At 41.8% G+C, this 19,333-nt stretch overlaps 1 protein-coding gene across 3 annotated transcripts; it reads right to left on the minus strand.

Annotated features, from left to right (window-relative positions):
* Positions 1-1,690: 1,690 nt before the first annotated feature.
* Positions 1,691-13,880, minus strand: coq8b (coenzyme Q8B). 3 transcript variants are annotated; one of them, XM_034604205.1, is made up of 16 exons: positions 13,776-13,880; positions 13,038-13,219; positions 12,697-12,850; positions 11,966-12,165; positions 11,303-11,369; positions 9,225-9,299; positions 8,702-8,821; positions 8,500-8,585; positions 7,512-7,652; positions 7,333-7,414; positions 6,454-6,547; positions 5,875-6,016; positions 4,452-4,559; positions 4,257-4,322; positions 3,541-3,627; positions 1,691-2,316 (listed from the first exon to the last, which is right to left on the minus strand). In XM_034604205.1, coding segments are annotated over exons 1-16 (1,911 nt in total). In that variant the 5' UTR covers positions 13,777-13,880; the 3' UTR covers positions 1,691-2,010. The 3 variants fall into 3 exon arrangements, 2 of the variants coding, with proteins under 2 accessions (XP_034460096.1, XP_034460095.1); XM_034604204.1 differs by having other exon boundaries at positions 12,697-12,853; XR_004615833.1 differs by lacking the exons at positions 1,691-2,316; positions 3,541-3,627 and adding an exon at positions 3,699-4,127 and having other exon boundaries at positions 4,159-4,322; positions 12,697-12,853.
* Positions 13,881-19,333: the final 5,453 nt, after the last annotated feature.

Here is a 19,333-nt window from a genome sequence, read left to right on the forward strand (position 1 = left end):
TTTCTCAAATGTGGGTCCGTAGCACACTGACAGGGGCTCCATGGAAAGATTTGTCAGTTAAAGTTGCCATTATATGGGTATGTGTTGATATGGTGAAAAGGATTTCAATACATGTCTAATATCCTTTGAAGACTTTTTAAAATAAGAACGATGGAGCAGTGGGGGACATCATATGCTGACTTTCTTGACACGTCTTTGCACAAACAACATGTAAACACTCGGAGAAACTTCTTACATATTTTATTCATGATCTGGCCACAGGTAGAAATCATCCCTCCACAGTCCAGTGTGAGCCCTGATGAAAAAAGTCTGACACGGGTCCAAAAAGACCCAATTCTGCTCCAATAAAGTGAAGCCAGCTGCTTCTTACATGCAGAGAAACGCTCCAACTTTCCATTGCGTAAAACTACAAAAGAAGAATGTGCTTTTTTCCTCTCTCAACATGTGCTGCAGTCATTAACTGAGGACCAATTCCAAAACTCGGAAAAAAATACAGTTTGTGTATCAAAAGACATGAACCTCGACCAGCAAAGGGACACGAACATCAAACTCTGACAGAGATGTGATAAAAGGCTGCATCTTATTCCATCCGATTTTTTTTTACAACGTCTCAGCTCCTGCACTGTGGACAAAAGTGTTTTATAGGCGGCTCGCAGACAGTCCTGTTGTGCTGTAAAGGCTTGATTGAAGACTAAATAAGACAGCACAGCCTTGAAACTAAAATAGCCCCTGAAAATTAGCTGGAGTCTTGTATTATTAAGAGCCAAATCTGTTGTACCATTGGTCAGATGGTCAATACGAGAACAGTGTAGGAGGAGAATAAGATCCTCCATAAAAACATGGCCTTCAGTCAATGACATTTCCCAAAGAGGTCTGAAACTGAAATGGAAAGATCAATACAGAGTGGAGGGAGTCCTTGGCTTATAGCATCTTCTTGACACTTGCCAGTAAACCTCAATTTGTGAAGCATATAAAGCTTTTTTCATATTTTATTCAATAAAAAATACACAGCCCACTGTCTTGTTATGTCACAGTGCACATCTCCGTCATAATGAGTTTAAAGGATTCTTGGTGTTTTACATTATGGAGTTTTGTGTCAAATATGATTTTATAACGTAAAAACCAATTACTCTGTGGGATTCCATCAGACCACCTTCACTAATTCCTCTGATAATCTGCTCACTTAGTCTCCTGGTTGAGAAGAAAGCTTCATTCGCCAACTCATCAGGCAGTGCACAGAGCCCTCCTAACAAAGGAGAGCACTTGGCAGCATCGGCTTGATGATGCAGGGCTTATTATCTCTCCTTAAACACAGAAGATAACCATTTTCTTGCCAATAAGGTGGACCTTGCTGTCACAGATTTCAAGAGGTTAGAGTGAATGAGTTTTAACAATGGGAGCATCTACGTGTCTCTTTATGAAAAGTAGAAGCTGATTGCAACTTACAGCAGCTTTGTATTGTGTGGTAACTGTGACAGAGATGTAAGCAGTATAATTACACACACACACACACACACACACACACACACACACACACACACACACACACACACACACACACACACACACACACACACACACACACACACACACACACACACACACACACACACACACACACACACACACACACACACACACACACACACACACAGAGAGAGAGAGCAACACTGAATTAAATATTCCTCTCTTCAATTAACATAGAGATTTAATGATGATAAAGACATTTTGGCTTCTGCAGATATTTGTTATGACATATTTATCACCATTATTTTTACAGTATTTTAATCCCTTGTCATAGTGTGACAGGTATATAAAGTCAAACACACTCAAAGTCCTCATGAGAGGATTCTGTCAGTCAGTTACATCTTGATGGTGTAGGGTCTTAAGTACGTCTGATCCAGTGTCTCCACCTGTGAATTCAAGACTCCATCCTTCTGTCCCTCGACCCAGAAGCCCACTCTGAAATAGTCCTCTGCATATTTAGGCACCAATCTTGTCCCCGAGCGTCTATGCGTTGGCCCGCGCCGCCTGCTCTGCCTGCCTCCTCTGGTTGTAGTTGTTGTACACGTCAAGGAACATGTCCTTGCACGATATGCTTGCGTTCAGCTTGGAGCAGATGAGGAAGGAGCCGGCCATCTTGCGGTGGAGGGAGTAGGTCTCCTCCGGTGGAGGGGTGAGGCGGTGGCGCAGCATGACGGGGACGAGGCTCTGGATGCGCTGGGTGGTGCTCTGGTTGCCGAAGTCAAAGGGCTCTGCAGACGCAAAGGCTTCGCCGAGGATCATCACGGCCTCTACGTGGGCATCCTCGAAGGCCTGAAGGGGAGCAGGGAGAGGCGTTAAGGCTCATGTAGGCACCCTTTTTATTAGTAGTACCAAAAAAAGACTAAATCTTCACAAATGCTTTCAAATTAAGAAAAACATACACGTCACAGAAATCAAAATGTAATACACATACACAAAACATAAACACATATGTACGCATTCATCCATACAGTAAAGAAACAGTAATATATAGGGGAGAACGGGGTAAGTCGAGTCAGTGGGTAAGAGACCTCCCTGTGTTTAGACAACCATAAAGAAATTTCAGAAAGTTTAGTTGACATTACTCATTCCATCTTTGACTCAAGCACATGGAGAGAGTGGTAAGCAAACCAGAGCAAAAAAACTGATTGTTATCATGCAAAGTAAATCCATCATGTTACTAAAGTAGTCAGTCTTGTATCTTAATTCAAATAGAAACGTTTTTGACATTATTACATGTTAATTGAAGTAAATGAAAGCTACAAAACAAGGTAATAAACTTAACATAACTGGGGATCTGAGCTACTGTGTGAAACAGCTTTTTTCAAAATGGTGGTTGTGGGGTAAAACGAGCCAGTAGTGTGGGAGTAAATTGAGCCAAAGGTCAATAATTGTTCACTACATACACACGCACGCACGTCATTTATGCTGCCTTTGCAACTTCCAACATACTTCCATGTGTCCTTTACATTGGCATGGTTGTTAAGCAATACATCCACTAGAGTTGAGTGTTCAGAGGAAGGAAGGCTCCATCCATTTCCTATACTTGTTTAATGTTGAAAATAAATTCACCTTTACAATGAAATTACTACCAGTTTTATGAGAACCAATACAGAGGCACATAGCTGTACAGCAGCTAATGCTGCAATTTCAGTGTGCTCACTCTGAGCCAGCCAGGAGAAATGTTTACTAGAATTGTTATAACCATAAGTGTACACAGAATCTTAGGTATATTATCCATAGAGCTCTATTGTTTATGGATACATCTTTATTTCTCCAACTTTATTTAGAACAAACTGTTTGTTAAAGCAAAATCGCACCAACAGGGGAGAAAATGTACTATTGAACTGGTCTATAAATCACAGGAGTGAAATCACCCTGAGCGAAGAGAAACGGCATCAGGCACAGGGAGAGAAACTGAGACACGGAGAGGCACAAATAAAGAGGGTAAAGACAGAGGAGGACAAACCATATTAAAAATAAATGAGCCCAGCAGCGGAGACTAAAATATCTTACCTTGGTCTCAAAGCCTGTCAGGAACTTCAGGTCTTTCGATTTGGAAAGAACAGTTGCTCGATCGCCCACGGAAGCTGCGTGCACTACCTGAACATGTAACACAGACAAAACAATTGTATGGATATGGTAATGCTAATCTGGTTTCTTTATTTATTCCCTTAAGAGTACCAGTAGTCTGAAGTACCTGAAAGCAGAGGGATATGTGTGTGTATGTTTGTGATTGTATATGGGTGTTTTTCCTCTGGTGTTGTAAGGGTTAATGACTCTTGCGCTCAATCATTTCGATTTCTGGTGTTTATTTAGTCTCAAAATTAAAGAGCTCAAAAGCACACTCCCAACAGAGCATTTTCTAGTCTGCAAGCGCACAGAACAGTATTTGCAAGCGTAAAAGCACATGCGCGCATTTCATGCACGGGGCTGACAGTAGCGTGAACTCTCCCTTTCCTACGTGCTCGCAACTGCTCAAAACTGCCCGACAGTCACTCACTCGTCAAGTTGAATTGTGTGCTGAGCAGTTGTGCGCATGCGTCAGCCCTGTGCACTCCTTGAGTGTACTTTTGCAGTCGTAGATACAGTAGAAATGCACTCTCGCGAGTATGCTTTTGTGCTCACATGCACATATTTTGAGACTTAAATACCATAAACCTTGTTGCACAAATTATATTCTGTGGTTCACTGATAGGTACTTAGTAATTTTATAATTTATATAATTTTACCTCTACGTAGTCATCTGTGAATGACGCTGGGTAACTCCTACAGGCTCCAAAGTCCAACAGAACAACCTGAGGGAAAGATGAGTGCGTTATATAACTGCTGCATGTGATGGTTGCGATTGTTAAAATCTAAATTCGGTTAAAATCCATTTCTGTATTAGACAATACATTTATGATCTCTACACCGGATCCCCTCACCTTGTCTGTCTCTGAGTTGTAGAAGAAGTTGGACCAGTTCGGATCCGTCTGCATGAACCTGAACTCAAACAGCTCCCTGAGACACAACTGGAGGATGTTGAAAGAGATCTGGAGAGGAGAGAGGAGAGTGTTGTGTTTACTGTCATGCTGCTGTTATCAATTTGATATGTTCATACTGTAGCTCTTATTACAGTCTGATGTGTGAAACCCATTTTGTACATATTGCTCTTTTCACTGTGGCTATCTCATATTACTCTGGTGCAGTTAACTGCCACACACTCACCATGACTAAAGATGATGTTGTACTGTATGTCATGCCCACTTTCACTGCTGCTCTCCTTTACACGCCGTGTTTGAGGTCCTATCTTATAATTTGCCAGCACACACTATGGCATATGTGACAAATTGCAAATGTAAGTAAAACACATTTACAATAAAAATCAGCGTTGCTTTGCTACAAACAGAAACGGTAAGAGCTACTGAAGATGTGATGTTGCAAGTCTCTCCTCCTGGTGGTGGCAGTCCTTAACCTGAACGCCTCACCTGATAGAGGCAGCAAAGAATAATTTAGCTTTCACCTGCAGAAGGATTTCAACTGCAGGCTCTTCTCAGCCACAACCATCTAGAGCTGGTCTCTCCCCTGAAGCTTTTTTCAGTTCTTTGGGTTCCAAACTAATCTCCTGCAGAAAATAGCACACTGATGTTGCTAGGAAGCCCCGGCAGCAGACTTTGACAGGGAATAAGGCTGCATGCCATCCTTCGGTCTTGGTGCCATGCTCTCTTCTATTGGTGGGAAATGGTTAGCCTATCTTCCTAGGTCACTGAGTTCGATGGTCATTGTGCTTCTGAATAAAAGCACCAAGTCTGGTTGGAGCAATATCACTATCACCTCCTCTGGAAACACGAGTCTCCTCTTCAGGTCCACTTGCATCTCCCAATCAGAAGCACGATGGATTCTTGGCTATTGTTCTTAATCTTGGAGCCTTGTCTCCTTCCCTCTGGAAGCTAGTAAATTTGGGTGTTGAAACCTGGTGTTTGTTGGCTTTGATCCTCTGCAGGACTGGCCATTCGGCCATTTTTATCAAGGACCTTCTCCTCCATCTGTACCGACCTTCTCCCAGTGCTGAAGGACAGCCGGTGTATTTTCACATCAACGAATTGCTTTAACAAGGACAATTAAATACAGGCATACAATGCATTAAAGGTCAATAAATATACATGATAAGCAGACAGATTTATCCAGTCTGTCCCTCTACTTGTCACAGGGTTTCAGCTCTAACTGGTTTCCTTAATTAAACTGAGATGGACAATATAATATTTGCCAGAGAACCAACTAGAGTCATAGGTTATCCCCATTTCAAATGCTCCATTGGAGATTTTGTGACACTGACGAATTCCATGTGCCTGTTGAGTCAACGCATACCCGGTTCCTGGTCTCCTGGTCCAGGTCTACGCAGCGGTCCAGTGGGACTCCCTGTACCAGCTCCATGGCCAGAACCCTCTGTGCTGACAGCTCATCGATCACCTCAGGGACTTGGAAGAACTCAGATCCTTCCAGCAGGGACCTGATGGCAAAACAATAAAGTAATTTGTGATTAATTTGTAGAATATGTAGAGAATATGAAAATTCAGTCAAGTTAATTAAATATACTGTAGTACCTACAAAAAGTCTCAGAAAATACAGTTTTTCCCAGTAAAATAAATCTTGTGATACATAACCTGCCACCATTTTAAATTGATATAATATAAGTAGAAGGCAGGATGTACAAAGCTTCTACAAGGACCCAACATCAAACACACATACTGTAAAATCTTCAGAGTCCTACACAGGGATAGAATTTAAATTAAAGAAATGTGTAACATATACAGTTTGTAGCAGCAGCAAACTTTTTACCAAAATATTTAGTAAAAATCCTGAAACCAACAAAGCTGGTGTGGTTTCTACTCTGCTTCAGCAGAGGAGCCACTATGGGTCAATGCGTCACATAAACACATCACATACCTGAACTTGTTGGCACACTGTGCTTCCCTCTTGTAGTCACACTCCCATGCCAGCTCCCTCTGAAGAACCTCCAAGCTGCTGTCTGCAAACAGACCTGCGGAAAATAAACAACCCAAAACTCAGGAGCAAAACCAAAGAAAACTAATCAACCCTGTCAACTTCAAACATTATAACATTGGTGGCATGAAAATAATTCTGATGATACATGAAAGTCCGTAATGAGGATTGAATAAAATGATTAACATAGAGTTTACAATGTATTACAGAGACCTTTAAAAAATACAATTAACATACCCTAAATGTGGTCTGACGGCCACTGCAGGTGTGCTGCTACTCTTTATTTTAATTTTAGAAATGCACTGAACTCCAGATAATCTCTTGACATTATCAGGAGGGGCTGTATGTGTGAATCTGGAGTTTCTCTAGCCAGTCACCTAGTAAAGACTCAGGATAGTGTCTTATTGAGCCGAACACAGCAGGAGATCCTCCACAGGATGATTACACTGCAGTGTCTTCTTTTAAGTGAGTTAGGCTAAACGTTTCATCACCTGTAAATACTATTGGTAGGGTTAGGATTAGTGTTGGGTTGGACTGGACTGGGCTGTTCCACCTACACTGAGAAATCTGCCTACATTACTGCAGCACCACCCAGTGGTCAAAGCTTTAATAGTGAAATTACTACTCAACCTGCAACAATAAAATATGACAATGGCCAAGCCTGCCATAAATATCATATATATATATATATATATATATATATATATATATATATATATATATATATATATATGCATGTTTTGGACTTAAAAATAGGTGTGTTTAAATAATTACTGCACATAAGTCAAAACAAAAAACAGTGAACACTGATGTATTTGTTACCTTCAGGCAGAACCACACTCAGTTTTAGTACGGACATCAGGTTGTTTATGTCACTGTGGATGCTCTCTGCCACTCCAGGATACTAAGCAGAAAGCAGAAAATGAGAATAAGACAAAAGTAAAGTCAGAGAATGACGGACACTGTGAGTGAGATGGAAGTGTGTATGAGTAGCCTCATACCTGGATCTTCATGGCTATTTCTCTGCCGTCTTTTAACACCCCATGATGCACCTGGCCAATGGAAGCTGCGGCAAATGGTTTGTCTTCAAAGGAGGATAGTTTCTCTCGCCAGCCTGACCCCAGCTCCTCCTCTAAAACTTTCTACACACATACAAAACACACAAGAGATCTGTCTCTGAGCCGAGTCTGTAAACAAACATTCTATATTAACTTGGGTTGAGTATTATTTAGTTTTTTCTGATATCAGTGCTAAATAGATACTTTTAAAATGGTTTAAGTGCCTTAATGGTGCCAGAACTGAAACTCTTTTCCTTAAAAAAAAGCACAAAACAATGATTAAGAATGAGAACCGCTTTTATATTGCTAAGGCAATTCAAGGTATTAACTTTTAACAGCTAAAAGAATACTAAACTTAAACATACAAATGTAAATAAAACTAAAAAAAACAACAACACCTGAACCTACAGTATTTTAACACTAAATAAGTTTCAGTGCTTATTACAACAAAATACCCCGCCACTGGGTCTATTGACGCCCATACTGCCAGCTGATATGCTTGGCATGAGGTATTCATGTTTTTCCATGTGCTTCATTAAGTCTGTTGTGTTTCTCCCTTTGTACAGAGTTCTTTTCAAACATTTGCTACTAGTCCCGGTGTCAGAATTCTTTCACGTGAAATACAGCCTCATTTTCAAATGTTTCCTTTTTAGGCATTTTGTTGTCGTGTCAACTCGAGATTAAGGTAGGTACTAGCTAACTGTCGGCTAACGTTAAATGCTGCCAGAGCCATGTTAAGAGTGTGTTGCTACCAGCGTTAAGTGTAAATGTTAACTAAACACAAGGGGTGATGTTTATGTTGCCTTGTTAGAACAACAATTTCAGTGCATAACTGCTGGAACCGCAGCCAATCAGGCACTGACCCTTAACAACCCTAATATGAAATGAATAGATCACAGGACACACAAACAAGATCATCAGCCTGACTTACAGTCATCTGCCAGGTGGGCATGAAGTCTGCGCTCTGCCGGACCCTCTCAAAGATCTTCTGCAGCTGGGGGTTGATGAAGGAGTTGTCTGAGGAGAAGAAAATAAAAAAATAAAAAAATATTTTCATTATCTAGAAATCCTCTGTGATTGAAGACAGACATCAGAACAGCATTTCACAGCGATGCAGTCCCTACAGTACGTACCTTGAATGCTGAGCATCTGTCCTATTTTAAGTGCAGCGCCGCGAACCTTACACAGCGTGTTGACTATTCTCTCAGCATTGGCCTCTGACAGGAGAGGAGAGTCGAGCAGAGCACTCATGTCTGCAACAACAACAGTGCACGGAGAGTTAAAGAGGGATTATTAGCAGTGATATTAGGCACAGCGTATTAGAAGTACAGCAGCGAAAACATAAGTAATTAGTCTTAGCAATTATCTTAACTGCTGCAGCTCCAGCCCCTAAACTGGGCCACGTGCAGTAAGCAGAGTGTAAAAACCAGGGCAGTGGTACATCATTAAACACACACTGAGTTTTGTTGGTGATCTTGTAAAACCTGGTTTAAAAGCCATCCATGGTCGGCAGGTGCTGACACATTAGAAACTTCTTCAGGGCAGAGCAGCTGTCCATGTGTCTGTGGTGAGCTAGACCGACAGCTGTTTTACTGGATTAGTGGAGAGAACAGCAGGAAAAAGAAGAGGAAAATAGAGATGGGATTATTTTTTTACCTCCTTTTTGTTTGCCTGCCAGTGACTGTTTCGCCACTTCTGCAATGGCACCGATCCCGAGGCCAACAGCCAGGCCTGCAGCAAATAGACAGAGACACAATGCTTTGAAATACAGGACCACTAAACTGATGCTGGAAGGAGACACTGATCTGACACAGCTGCTGCTGCTGTGCTGCTAGTTGAAGAATTCAATCACATCTTTTGCTAAATGTGTGTTAAACATACTACTAACATCCATCCATCTACACCGCTTTCACATTCGAGGGTTGAGGGGGGGGGGGGGGGGGGGGGGGGGGGAGGGGGGGGGGGGGGGGGGGGGGGGGGGGGGGGGGCGCTGGAGCCAATTCAAACAGACAGTGTTCAAGACGAGGGGTACACCCTGGACGGGTCGTCAGTGTATTGCAGGGCCAACTTAAGCCCCTTAAGTGGTTAAAACTAACACCCAATACCATCTGGCTTTTGTGTGCAATGGGAATGGATTCAATCTGCATTCACTTCTGTGTCCAATAACTCTGTAGTAGTGGCAGCTTTTAATCGGCTCTGGTTCCGATCGGCACTGACAGAAACATGACAGTGAGATGAGAGAGCCCCACAGATTTCAGTGCACTTGTGACATTGAACCTGACGCACTAGGAATAAAAAATAGCGAGGCAAACTCCTCTACTGAAAATGGTAGTCAGTAGTCATTTGCCTTTTTAATGGGTTTACCCACTTTTAAATAACCCACGTAAACCTGCTAATTTCGGTGGAAAAGAGATATAACAGACAACTAATCACAATCAGATTCACACCTATGGTCGATTAAAAGTCTACAATTAACCCCAATCTGTAGGTTTTTGGACAGTGGGAGGAAGCTGAAGTACCAAGAGAAAACCTACGCAGACACGGGAGGACATGCAAACTGTGACCAGACTGTGCTAAGTTTACTACTATTAACATACCCAATGAATATAAATATTTTTAATTAAAAGGATGTTGTTCAGAAAGTGTAATAGAATTCCCTTTGTATTGGAAACATGGACAACCTTTGACCAACAGTGAGAACATATACATTTTAAATACACTGCAAGAATATTCAGAGAACAGTGAATGAGGCAAAATTCATAGTTGCTATGTAATTGTTATTTAATATAGTTTTTCTGATAAATTTGTATTGACGGGACATTTCAAACTAAATATACAACTTTAGAGCAACTTTGAACAGCCAAGTTTATAGGTGTTTTTACACAATTTAACACCATCACTCACTTCACATTTTGATATTTTACATACATGTTGGAAGTGCTGGTAAAACAAACAATGTATTGTAGATGTGTCCATTGATGCAGAGTCAATCAATGCTACACTGTAATTCAACTATGCTCTATATTTACAGCAGTTTGTAAAGCCGTTTTCTGACATGACCTCCGGGGGTACAGTCTTTCTCTGGAGTTTTCCTTCCCCACCAGCACAATGCAGCAGCAGATTCTCCGCTCTGATGCTTTCACAACAACACAGAGTGTTCAAGCGAGGGCTGGTGCAGCATTCAGAGGCAGGATGTAATGTATATAAAGTACGCTGTTAGTTTGCAGCACATCGACACCAGCGTCAGCCCTTATCACCAAAAGCTCTCTTGACATCTTTGTTGGTGTCTTCTACGTGTATGGCTGTGCTTTTTCATCCTGAGATTTAAAAAAATCTCAGGATGAGCGTCTGCCGCATTTTACTGTTGCTTGCCGTGAATCCTGCAGATGATCTCCTGCTGTGTTCTCACATCGGCTCCTTAGGACAATGTGTGGACTTAACACTAGAGGGCTGTCCGGAGACAAACCGCAGGAGGTCTGGATGCTCTCACTCGGACATTTGCGTTCAGACACACAGCCCCACTGGACAATGTCCGGAGGATCTCCGGAGTGCAGTGCACATCCGAAAACAGCTAAAGATTTGGTATTTCACAAGATAGATATTTTTTTTTATACAACTTGAGGCAGAATTAGTTAATTTCCCCTATGGCCTCAGGTATGTGAACAGTGCACATCATAAAACTGATATCCACTCAGTTAAAATGAAAAAGTGAAGAAAAAGTGAACTGCTCTTACCTCCAAAGTTAAACAGTCTGCTGATTCTAGTGGCAGGCACTTTCCTCTCTCTGGCACGCTCACTCAGCTGAAGAAGGACATACCAGATCAGAAAACAATCAACCACAGAAACCTTTTATTTGAAATCCCTTCCAAAGCTGTGTCTGATCATAGCTAATTAACAAATCTTAACCTTAAATTAATCTTCAATTACGTACAGTGCAGGTAACACATAACAAAACACGAGTCCATGTCAAAAAGCAGTATGACATACTGTGCACCACAAACACTATAAGTACATTACTACTGTAAAAACATAAAATCAGTGCAGTGACCCAAAGTTATTGTTCTTTTTAAAACGAATCTGACATCTTAAAGGCTCATTTTAGTGTATATGCACTAATTAAGTAAGAGTGTGACTAGTTAATAACACTCAGTAAAAATAATACATAATCATAGATTTTTATAATGATGGAAAAACTCAGAGCTTCATATTGTCATCCAATTTAGGTATATTGTTGCTATGCAGGTATAACCCACCTCACTTTCCTTCTGTACAATCACTCAGATGTCAACATTAAATTAACTCCATCGCTTAGAATCTACAGTCTGCAATAAGTTTTTATAACTAATAACAATAACTTTTTTTCGATTGCAGTCTATAGATTGAACCTTTGTACCAACCTTCTGTCTGACAGGTTTGACCTGGGCCTGCTTGGCCTCCCTGGCTTTCTTGATGTCCTCTGGTGTGAGTCTGGCCACCACAGTGTCGTGCACAGACCTGGTCTGACAGTAGTACCGCTGGAGGCCAGGAGCGGTGTGGAGGAAGCGAGCACTCTGCCCAGGCCAGCCTGCCCCTCCTGCCCCTGGAGGAGGATGTACTTCTTTGGTAGAGAGAGGAGAGGATAGTTTTTTTTATCGAATACATGACGTTAACATGAGAGAACAATGCTGTCACTCTTTTGAAGTGTAATAACAACAACAACAAATTAAGCAAGCTTTTTATATGCAACCTTAAAGTTTGGGTCGGTGAGTTGTCTCTGAAACACTTTGTATCTTATTTGTTGAAGTCCTCAAAGGACTGTACTAAACATGACCAATAATTTCATTCGAACCAAATTAAATAATTGTCTGACGTACTGGGATGTATCTGTTGCATTTTTTTGAAAGAAAACCCTGCTCTTGCTAGCTTTTACAAAGATTAAGAACCCTCGCTTTAAGTTAGGTTATAAGTGTATAGTGTAAAATTCAGTCCTCAAAGCGAAAATAATAATGATACATTCACACTCTATACATGCTATGATACTTCAATTATTCACCTTCTTATCCAATCCACAAAGATGTTCTTTTGGTGGCATATACTTAATGTGTGCCCCCCCCCCCTCTACATGCTAACAAGTGGAACTTCAGTATACCTGTTGCTATATCTGCTGCTGCTCCAGCTTCTGTCTGGCTTTGCTGCACTGCATCAGAGGAGAACTCAGAACCAACGGCCCATTTGGCTGCTTCATCGGGGTCCATATTCTCCCAGCCCTCCGCATCCGGAAACACATCCTCCTTTATTGCCTGTTGCTACAGACACAGCAGAGATGGAGGAACATTTCGAGAAAAAATCATTACATGTGCCTATAACACGGGTTCCAACGCTTATCATTTTAGATATTTAACTAATCATCTTATGGTCAAATAATGTCAGATGCCCATCGAGTTCCCTGAGTTCAAAGTGATGGACTGAAGATGTATTTAAAAGCCTCACCGTGTTACTGCCTCCCATAAAGGTGCCAGCGAGTCCTTCCATCATGTCCTGAGCAACTTTGACTCCTGCTCCCAGGGAGCAGTTGCAGGCCATAAGTCGGAGCTGCTCTCCCTGTGTGGACACTAGGGCAGAGCCCACTTTACCTGCCCCCCGCAGCACCTGCATGACCTCTGACAGCATCACTGCACACACAGAGAGGGGGGGGGGGGTTTCATGGCGTGAGACGGTGAGGTACAATAAGGGAAATGTCAGAAGTGCACACAGTACCAGACACACCCCTCCACACTATCTACACTAAATGATCCAGTGTTTGTGAGTTCAAACCTCGATGAAGATATTTGTGACAGATCCATTACTGGGACCAAAGGGTTGTATGCTTGTATGTTCTTCACCCTGCTACATGCTTTAACCTTGGATGTAATTGGCCGCCCATGTTTCCAGACATGCCACTGTGGCGTGAACACGTGTGGATTGCGTCACAAATAGCTGGCAACACAAATGCACTAAACATGTACAATATTAAATAACAACAACAATACGATGCTACCGGCTCCGTTAACTGGCTCATTAGCTGGCTCCTGTCACATAGTGTCACAATGTTGTGTTGCGTCGGTAGCTGCTGACTGAAGCATGAATTCACAAACATGCAAACACTCGTAGCCACATCGGATTCTTCCACGTGTAAAAACAAACGATGATAAATGAAGCCCGCTGCTGTTCCCAAGTCAAACCACTCACTTTTCTTTAGGATGAGTTCTCCAGTGATTCTCAGTGACCGTTCTCTTCCTCCACTGAACTGATAGATGCTCTGTTTTGCAACGACCCCAAACCCGGAAGTTGAAATCTGACGGAGCTCCAATCACAACCCCAGCGGGCGGAACCCGGATGTCAATTAAGTAGGGTGTGTGTCCCCTAAACCAATGGCAGGGCAAAGATTCAATGATGGACGCCTGAGTAGCACCGTTTATCCAATCAACGTCCACCAAAGGCGGGTCTAAAATGGAACCACGTCGAATGAGAATGAAGAGGGACGATTCCAACACGCACGTGCAACAGGGGACAGTTACCAAAGTAGAGAAGAGAAATACTGTACAGTGTCTGTTAGAGTGTTTTATACGTGGTTGTAAAGAAAAATACTCACTTCAACCACAAAATGTTCTCTCTGTTGTCTGCATGTTCCTGTCAGACAGTTATATAGACTGGTATAAAGTGCAGATTTGACCAGTATACTGTATATTTACTGTATTTTCCATTCAAAGAGTAGAAATATATGCCATGAAAAATGGTTTCATCTGGTAATAATTGTAATCTTGTGTCACAGATCTGCAGAAAGATGGAAAAATCATCGGCCACATATAATCCCATTCAGGAATGTTAGGCTTAAAACATGGATTAAAATTGCTCTGAAAATAATGTCATAATTACAAACTAGGGCTACATTGTAGCACTAACGGGCCCGAGCACAGGCATTTCAAAGCCTGTTGCGGTTAGTGGAGAGAGCGATCAATGACCAAGTGCACGTCTCCACGTTGCATGCGTTTTGTGCACTGCGGCAAAGACAAACACTTCACTTCCTGTGTCCGTCGAGCGATGTCGATCCTTGCCTGCTAATTGCTCATTACGGTCCACGCTATCAATTGCACATCACACTGTGAAAATTTTATGTAAATCGAATGATAGTTGTAAAACAAAGCTTACTTCCTGTTGCCAGTAGGTGGCGCCATCACTATTATTACCTACAGACTAATATATCTGTTCAAGTAGGGGCTCTGATGTAGCGTGAGCAATTTTGTGTCAATTGGACAATGTTACAACAACTTAATTTTCACACTGATCAGTAGGTGGCGCTATGACCCTGAACTAATATTAATATATGGATGTGTTCAGGTCAGGATTGTGATCATAGGTCAGTAGTTCGGAGCCGGTTGGATAATGCAGAGGGGATTTACAAAGTACTTCCTGTTTCATGGCGAATCAGTAGGTGGTGCTGTGACACTGAGGAAATATTGACACATAGAGCTGTTCAGGCTTGGACTCTGATCATGAGACAGAAGTTTGGTAGTGATAGGACAATGCACACTGGAGTTATGACAACATCGTGTCCTTTGGCGAAGGATGATCCTTCGCCGCACCGCAATGTTTACACGGTTTGAGGAAATGTCACAATTCTGACCATGGTCCAATGACTTGTCTCAGCTCATTTGAGCTGTATATTGTTAAGCAGCCAGGAGCAGTTCATCAAAGTATAAAACATGTCACTTCCTGTAGCCAGCAGGTGGCGCTGTGATTTTAAGCCATGATTTCTGTGTAAATGTCATCAGGCCGGATTTCTTGTCTTACATGTCTAGTTTGGACTCGATTGGACCATGTATGTCCGAGATACAGAACCTCGTGTTTTAATGGCGTGTAATCAAACTTTGACGCCATGCCACGGTCACACCGTGTGACGAAAAATCGATCTTTGAGTTAGTTTTTATCTCCATCTTGTTGTGATGACACTCATCTCAATTTGAAGTTGATCAGATTTTGTTGAAAGTTCGTCAAAGTAAAAATGTGGAATATGGCCAAAATGGCCACTAAATGCAAAATGGCGGGCTTCCTGTTGTGTTTTTCATAATGCACTGAGAGACTTTTTTGTGCATCTGGTCATGATACACCACTGTCCTCATTTTCGTTAGGATCGGTGAAAGCTAACTGAGGGGGTTTTCCGTAGGTGGCGCTGTTGAGCCACCTACGGCTCAACAGCGCCAGAATACAGATACTGTTACTCCAGAATACAATTACTTTTTTGGGCTTTTTACTTCCTGCAAAGTTTCATCAATTTTTGAGCATGTCTAGGCCCTGAAAAAGCCCCAAAAGGGAAATAATAATAAGTACAAGCAGAAGGTTGAGGATGTCGACAGGGAAAAAGATGAAGTAATTGCCACTTTCCAAAGTGAAAAGACCGCGCTGGTCGATAAGAATGATGAGCTCATGGCCAAACTGAAGACCACACAGACTCAGAACCTCCAGAGCGAGACTGACTGTAACCTCAAAGTCAATGCTTTGGAGAATCAGCTAGGGAGTGAGCAGTTGGAGAAAGACGTCTGCGTTCAAAGAATCAAGGAGCTGGAGGGTCTGGTAGAAACCACAGAGAAGAAGTGGCTTAACATGCAGGAGGACTCGCAAAAGAATGTTGAGCTCACGGAAAAACTGACGGCCATGCAGACTCAGATCCATCAGCTTAAGTCTGACTGGGACCTTAAAGTCAACACTTTGGAGGATCAGCTCAGGAGTGAGCAGGTGGAGCAAGAGACCTGCCTTCAAAAAATCAAGGAGCTGAAGAGTCTGGTTAAAGCCACGGAGAAGAAGTTGCTCAATTTGCAGGAAGACTCACAAATCAAATCTCAGAAGATGGATGAGGATATCAAGTTCCTCATTGTGAAGACTATTAAGCTTCAGGTAAGTGACCTGATCAGCTCAGTTTTATTTGAACAATAACTTGTTGGATTGTGAGTTTGTTTCAGATTTAGACTTTGAGAGTGAAAATAATGAAACACGTGTCATCTCTGTCTTTTCAGGAGCTGGCCCTCATGTCAGACAGCGACAAGGCCAGAAGAAGAAAGGATGAAAGAAAAGCTCAGAAGGAGGAAGAAAAGAGACTGAAGAAGGAGCTGAAAGAGAAGAAGGAGCAGGAGAAGAGAGAGAAAAAGCAAAGAGAGAAGGAGAAGAGAAAGACAACTTCTCACCTCCCTTCACCCTGTTAACCCCCTTCACCTCTCCCATCCTTCCACGCCCCTAATCCTGTCTCCCATCCCCTCATCCCAACTGCCCTCATCCACTTCCCTACCCCCCCCATCCACACAAACTTGTATGTATCCTCACTTAAAAAATAAAAACAATTATTTTGCCACGCCCATTCCTCAAAACCATCTGAATATCTGCAGGGGGGTCTGTTGTTACACAAATGTAATTTGAGGGAGGTTGAACCTCGAACACCGAAGTTATAGCAATTTCGTGTTGATGAACTTTGACGCCACGCCACTATTATGGCGTTTGACGAAAAGTCCCAGTAATCTTATGCCTTCATTATCATTGTCTTGAGACATATTTGACACAGTTTGACATGGTTGTGGTCAGTGGATGAGGAGGAATACTTCCAAGTGTAAGACGTTCCAAAAACAAGACATTTCCTGTTGCCACCAGGGGGCGCTGTGATTTCAATTCATAATTTCTGTGTAGATGTCATCAGGTCGGGAATCTTGTCTTACATATCTAGTTTGGACTCTATTGGACCAAATATGTCTGCGATACAGAACCTCGTGTTTTGATGGCGTGTAATCAAACTTAGACGCCACGCCACGGTCACACCGTGTGACGAAAAATCGATCTTTGAGGTAGTTTTCATCTCCATCTTGTTCTGATGACACGCATCTCCATATGAAGTTGATCTGATGAAAGCCCTGGGAGTACATCAAAGTACAAATGTGGAAAATGGCCAATATGACCACTAAAGTCAAAATGGCGGGCTTCCTGTTGCTTTTTTCCAATTGCACCTCTGACCTTTTTTGTTTGTCTGGTCATGATACACCTGGGCTACGATTTTTGTGAAGATCGGTGAAAGCTAACTGAGGGGCTTTTCCTTAGATGGCGCTGTTGAGCCATTTTTCCATGCCCATTTCAAATTACTCCAGAATACAATTACTTTTTGGGGTTTTGAATTCCCTGCAAACTTTGGTAACAATTTGAGCATGTCTAGGCCCTGAAAAAGCCCCAAAAGGGAAATACAAATCCTTCGAAATACAATAGGGCCTCCCACCGGAGGTGCTCGGGCCCTAATAATAATAATCCTTTCAATTTCAATAGGGCCTCCCACCGTCGGTGCTCGGGCCCTAATTACAAAATGATTGATGAGAGTGAAGAGTTGTGTAATGATGGTCAGAACTGTATACACAGTGTTTCGAGGATGGACACACTCACATACAGTGAAGTCTGGCCCTCTGCTGGACTCAGAAGGTGCTACTCTAATCTTCTGCTTTCCTACATCCTAATTGAAATGCAAGCACAGAGACCACTATGACATATTATAGAGCTGGGCGAGATGGCCAAAAATGTTATCAAGATAGAAATTTTCATATCGGTCATTATAAAAAAAAAAGTTACATCATTATTTCTTGGAAGTTTAAAGACTGGTTTTAAACTCTTTATAGGAAGAGAATGACAAACCCTTAATTAACAGCAAAATATTTGACAAATCTGAGGGAGACGAATTATGTGAATACATCCTCATTGTGCTTACACAATACATAAGCATTATATAGATATATTTTTGACTTTTGTTATATTGCTATTGATGAAAATTATATTGCAAGAAGTGTTGATATAGTTTTATTCCCCAGCTCGATTTCTCTTCTGTTGTGAAGATAAATGGTAATGTGTAATATTGTTTCTGATGAAACTACAGTTGATGCTAAAAGACTCCTTTGTGTATCATTTCGAAAAGTGTTGGAAGATAAAACTTCTGCAGGTAAACTTGTTGATTGCAGTCAGGAGAAATAGCATGTAGAAAATTACATCACGTGATTAATTGATCAGAAATGTTACATGTACGTTATGTTATGTTGAGGTTATGTCTATGTTATGCTAGGTTATCAGGCAAAACATCTACCTACTGATTCCACAAACATCTCTATGTCTGTTTGTTTAGAGAACGCATATCTCCCACTTTCTATGTGTATTGTAAATTGCCAGAGAAAGTGAAGTGTCGAGTTTGGTACTCAACACTTGCCAGGCAATTTTGATAGTTTGATTATTTTTGTTCACTATATTGGACTGACACCTACATTCACAGGGGTCACAAGGTCTGATCTCCATCATGGCAACAACATTCATAGAATCCCTTCATCTTCAGCATCATCTTCAAAGTAAAAGCCCAATGTTCGGTGAAGTGTTTGAGTCTACAAAACACTTTCATGGGTAAACAGCAGGAGTTTAAACAGGGGTAAACTCGCGAGAACTGCAGCATTAACTATAGGAGGAGAATATTTAGGCTATAAACATGGTGTAAATTACGCCATTTCGAGTCGAATTTGAATGTCTGGGCTTACGGACACTTGGATGACACAGGTGCAGTATGGAGGCATGTTGTGTTTTTTCTGTTGTTTCTCTACATTTGAATAAGTGGTCACCATTTAGTTCAATTTTATTGGATTTGGCTGCAACACTGTTTATCCCTGAAACTCCAAAAGTGTTTTGTGGACTCAAACACTTCACCCACCCCTCCATCGGCATAGGGGTGAGTAGATATTGAGTGAATT

The sequence above is a fragment of the Hippoglossus hippoglossus genome, chromosome 13 (assembly GCF_009819705.1).
Source record: "Hippoglossus hippoglossus isolate fHipHip1 chromosome 13, fHipHip1.pri, whole genome shotgun sequence".
Taxonomy (NCBI): Eukaryota; Metazoa; Chordata; class Actinopteri; order Pleuronectiformes; family Pleuronectidae; genus Hippoglossus; species Hippoglossus hippoglossus.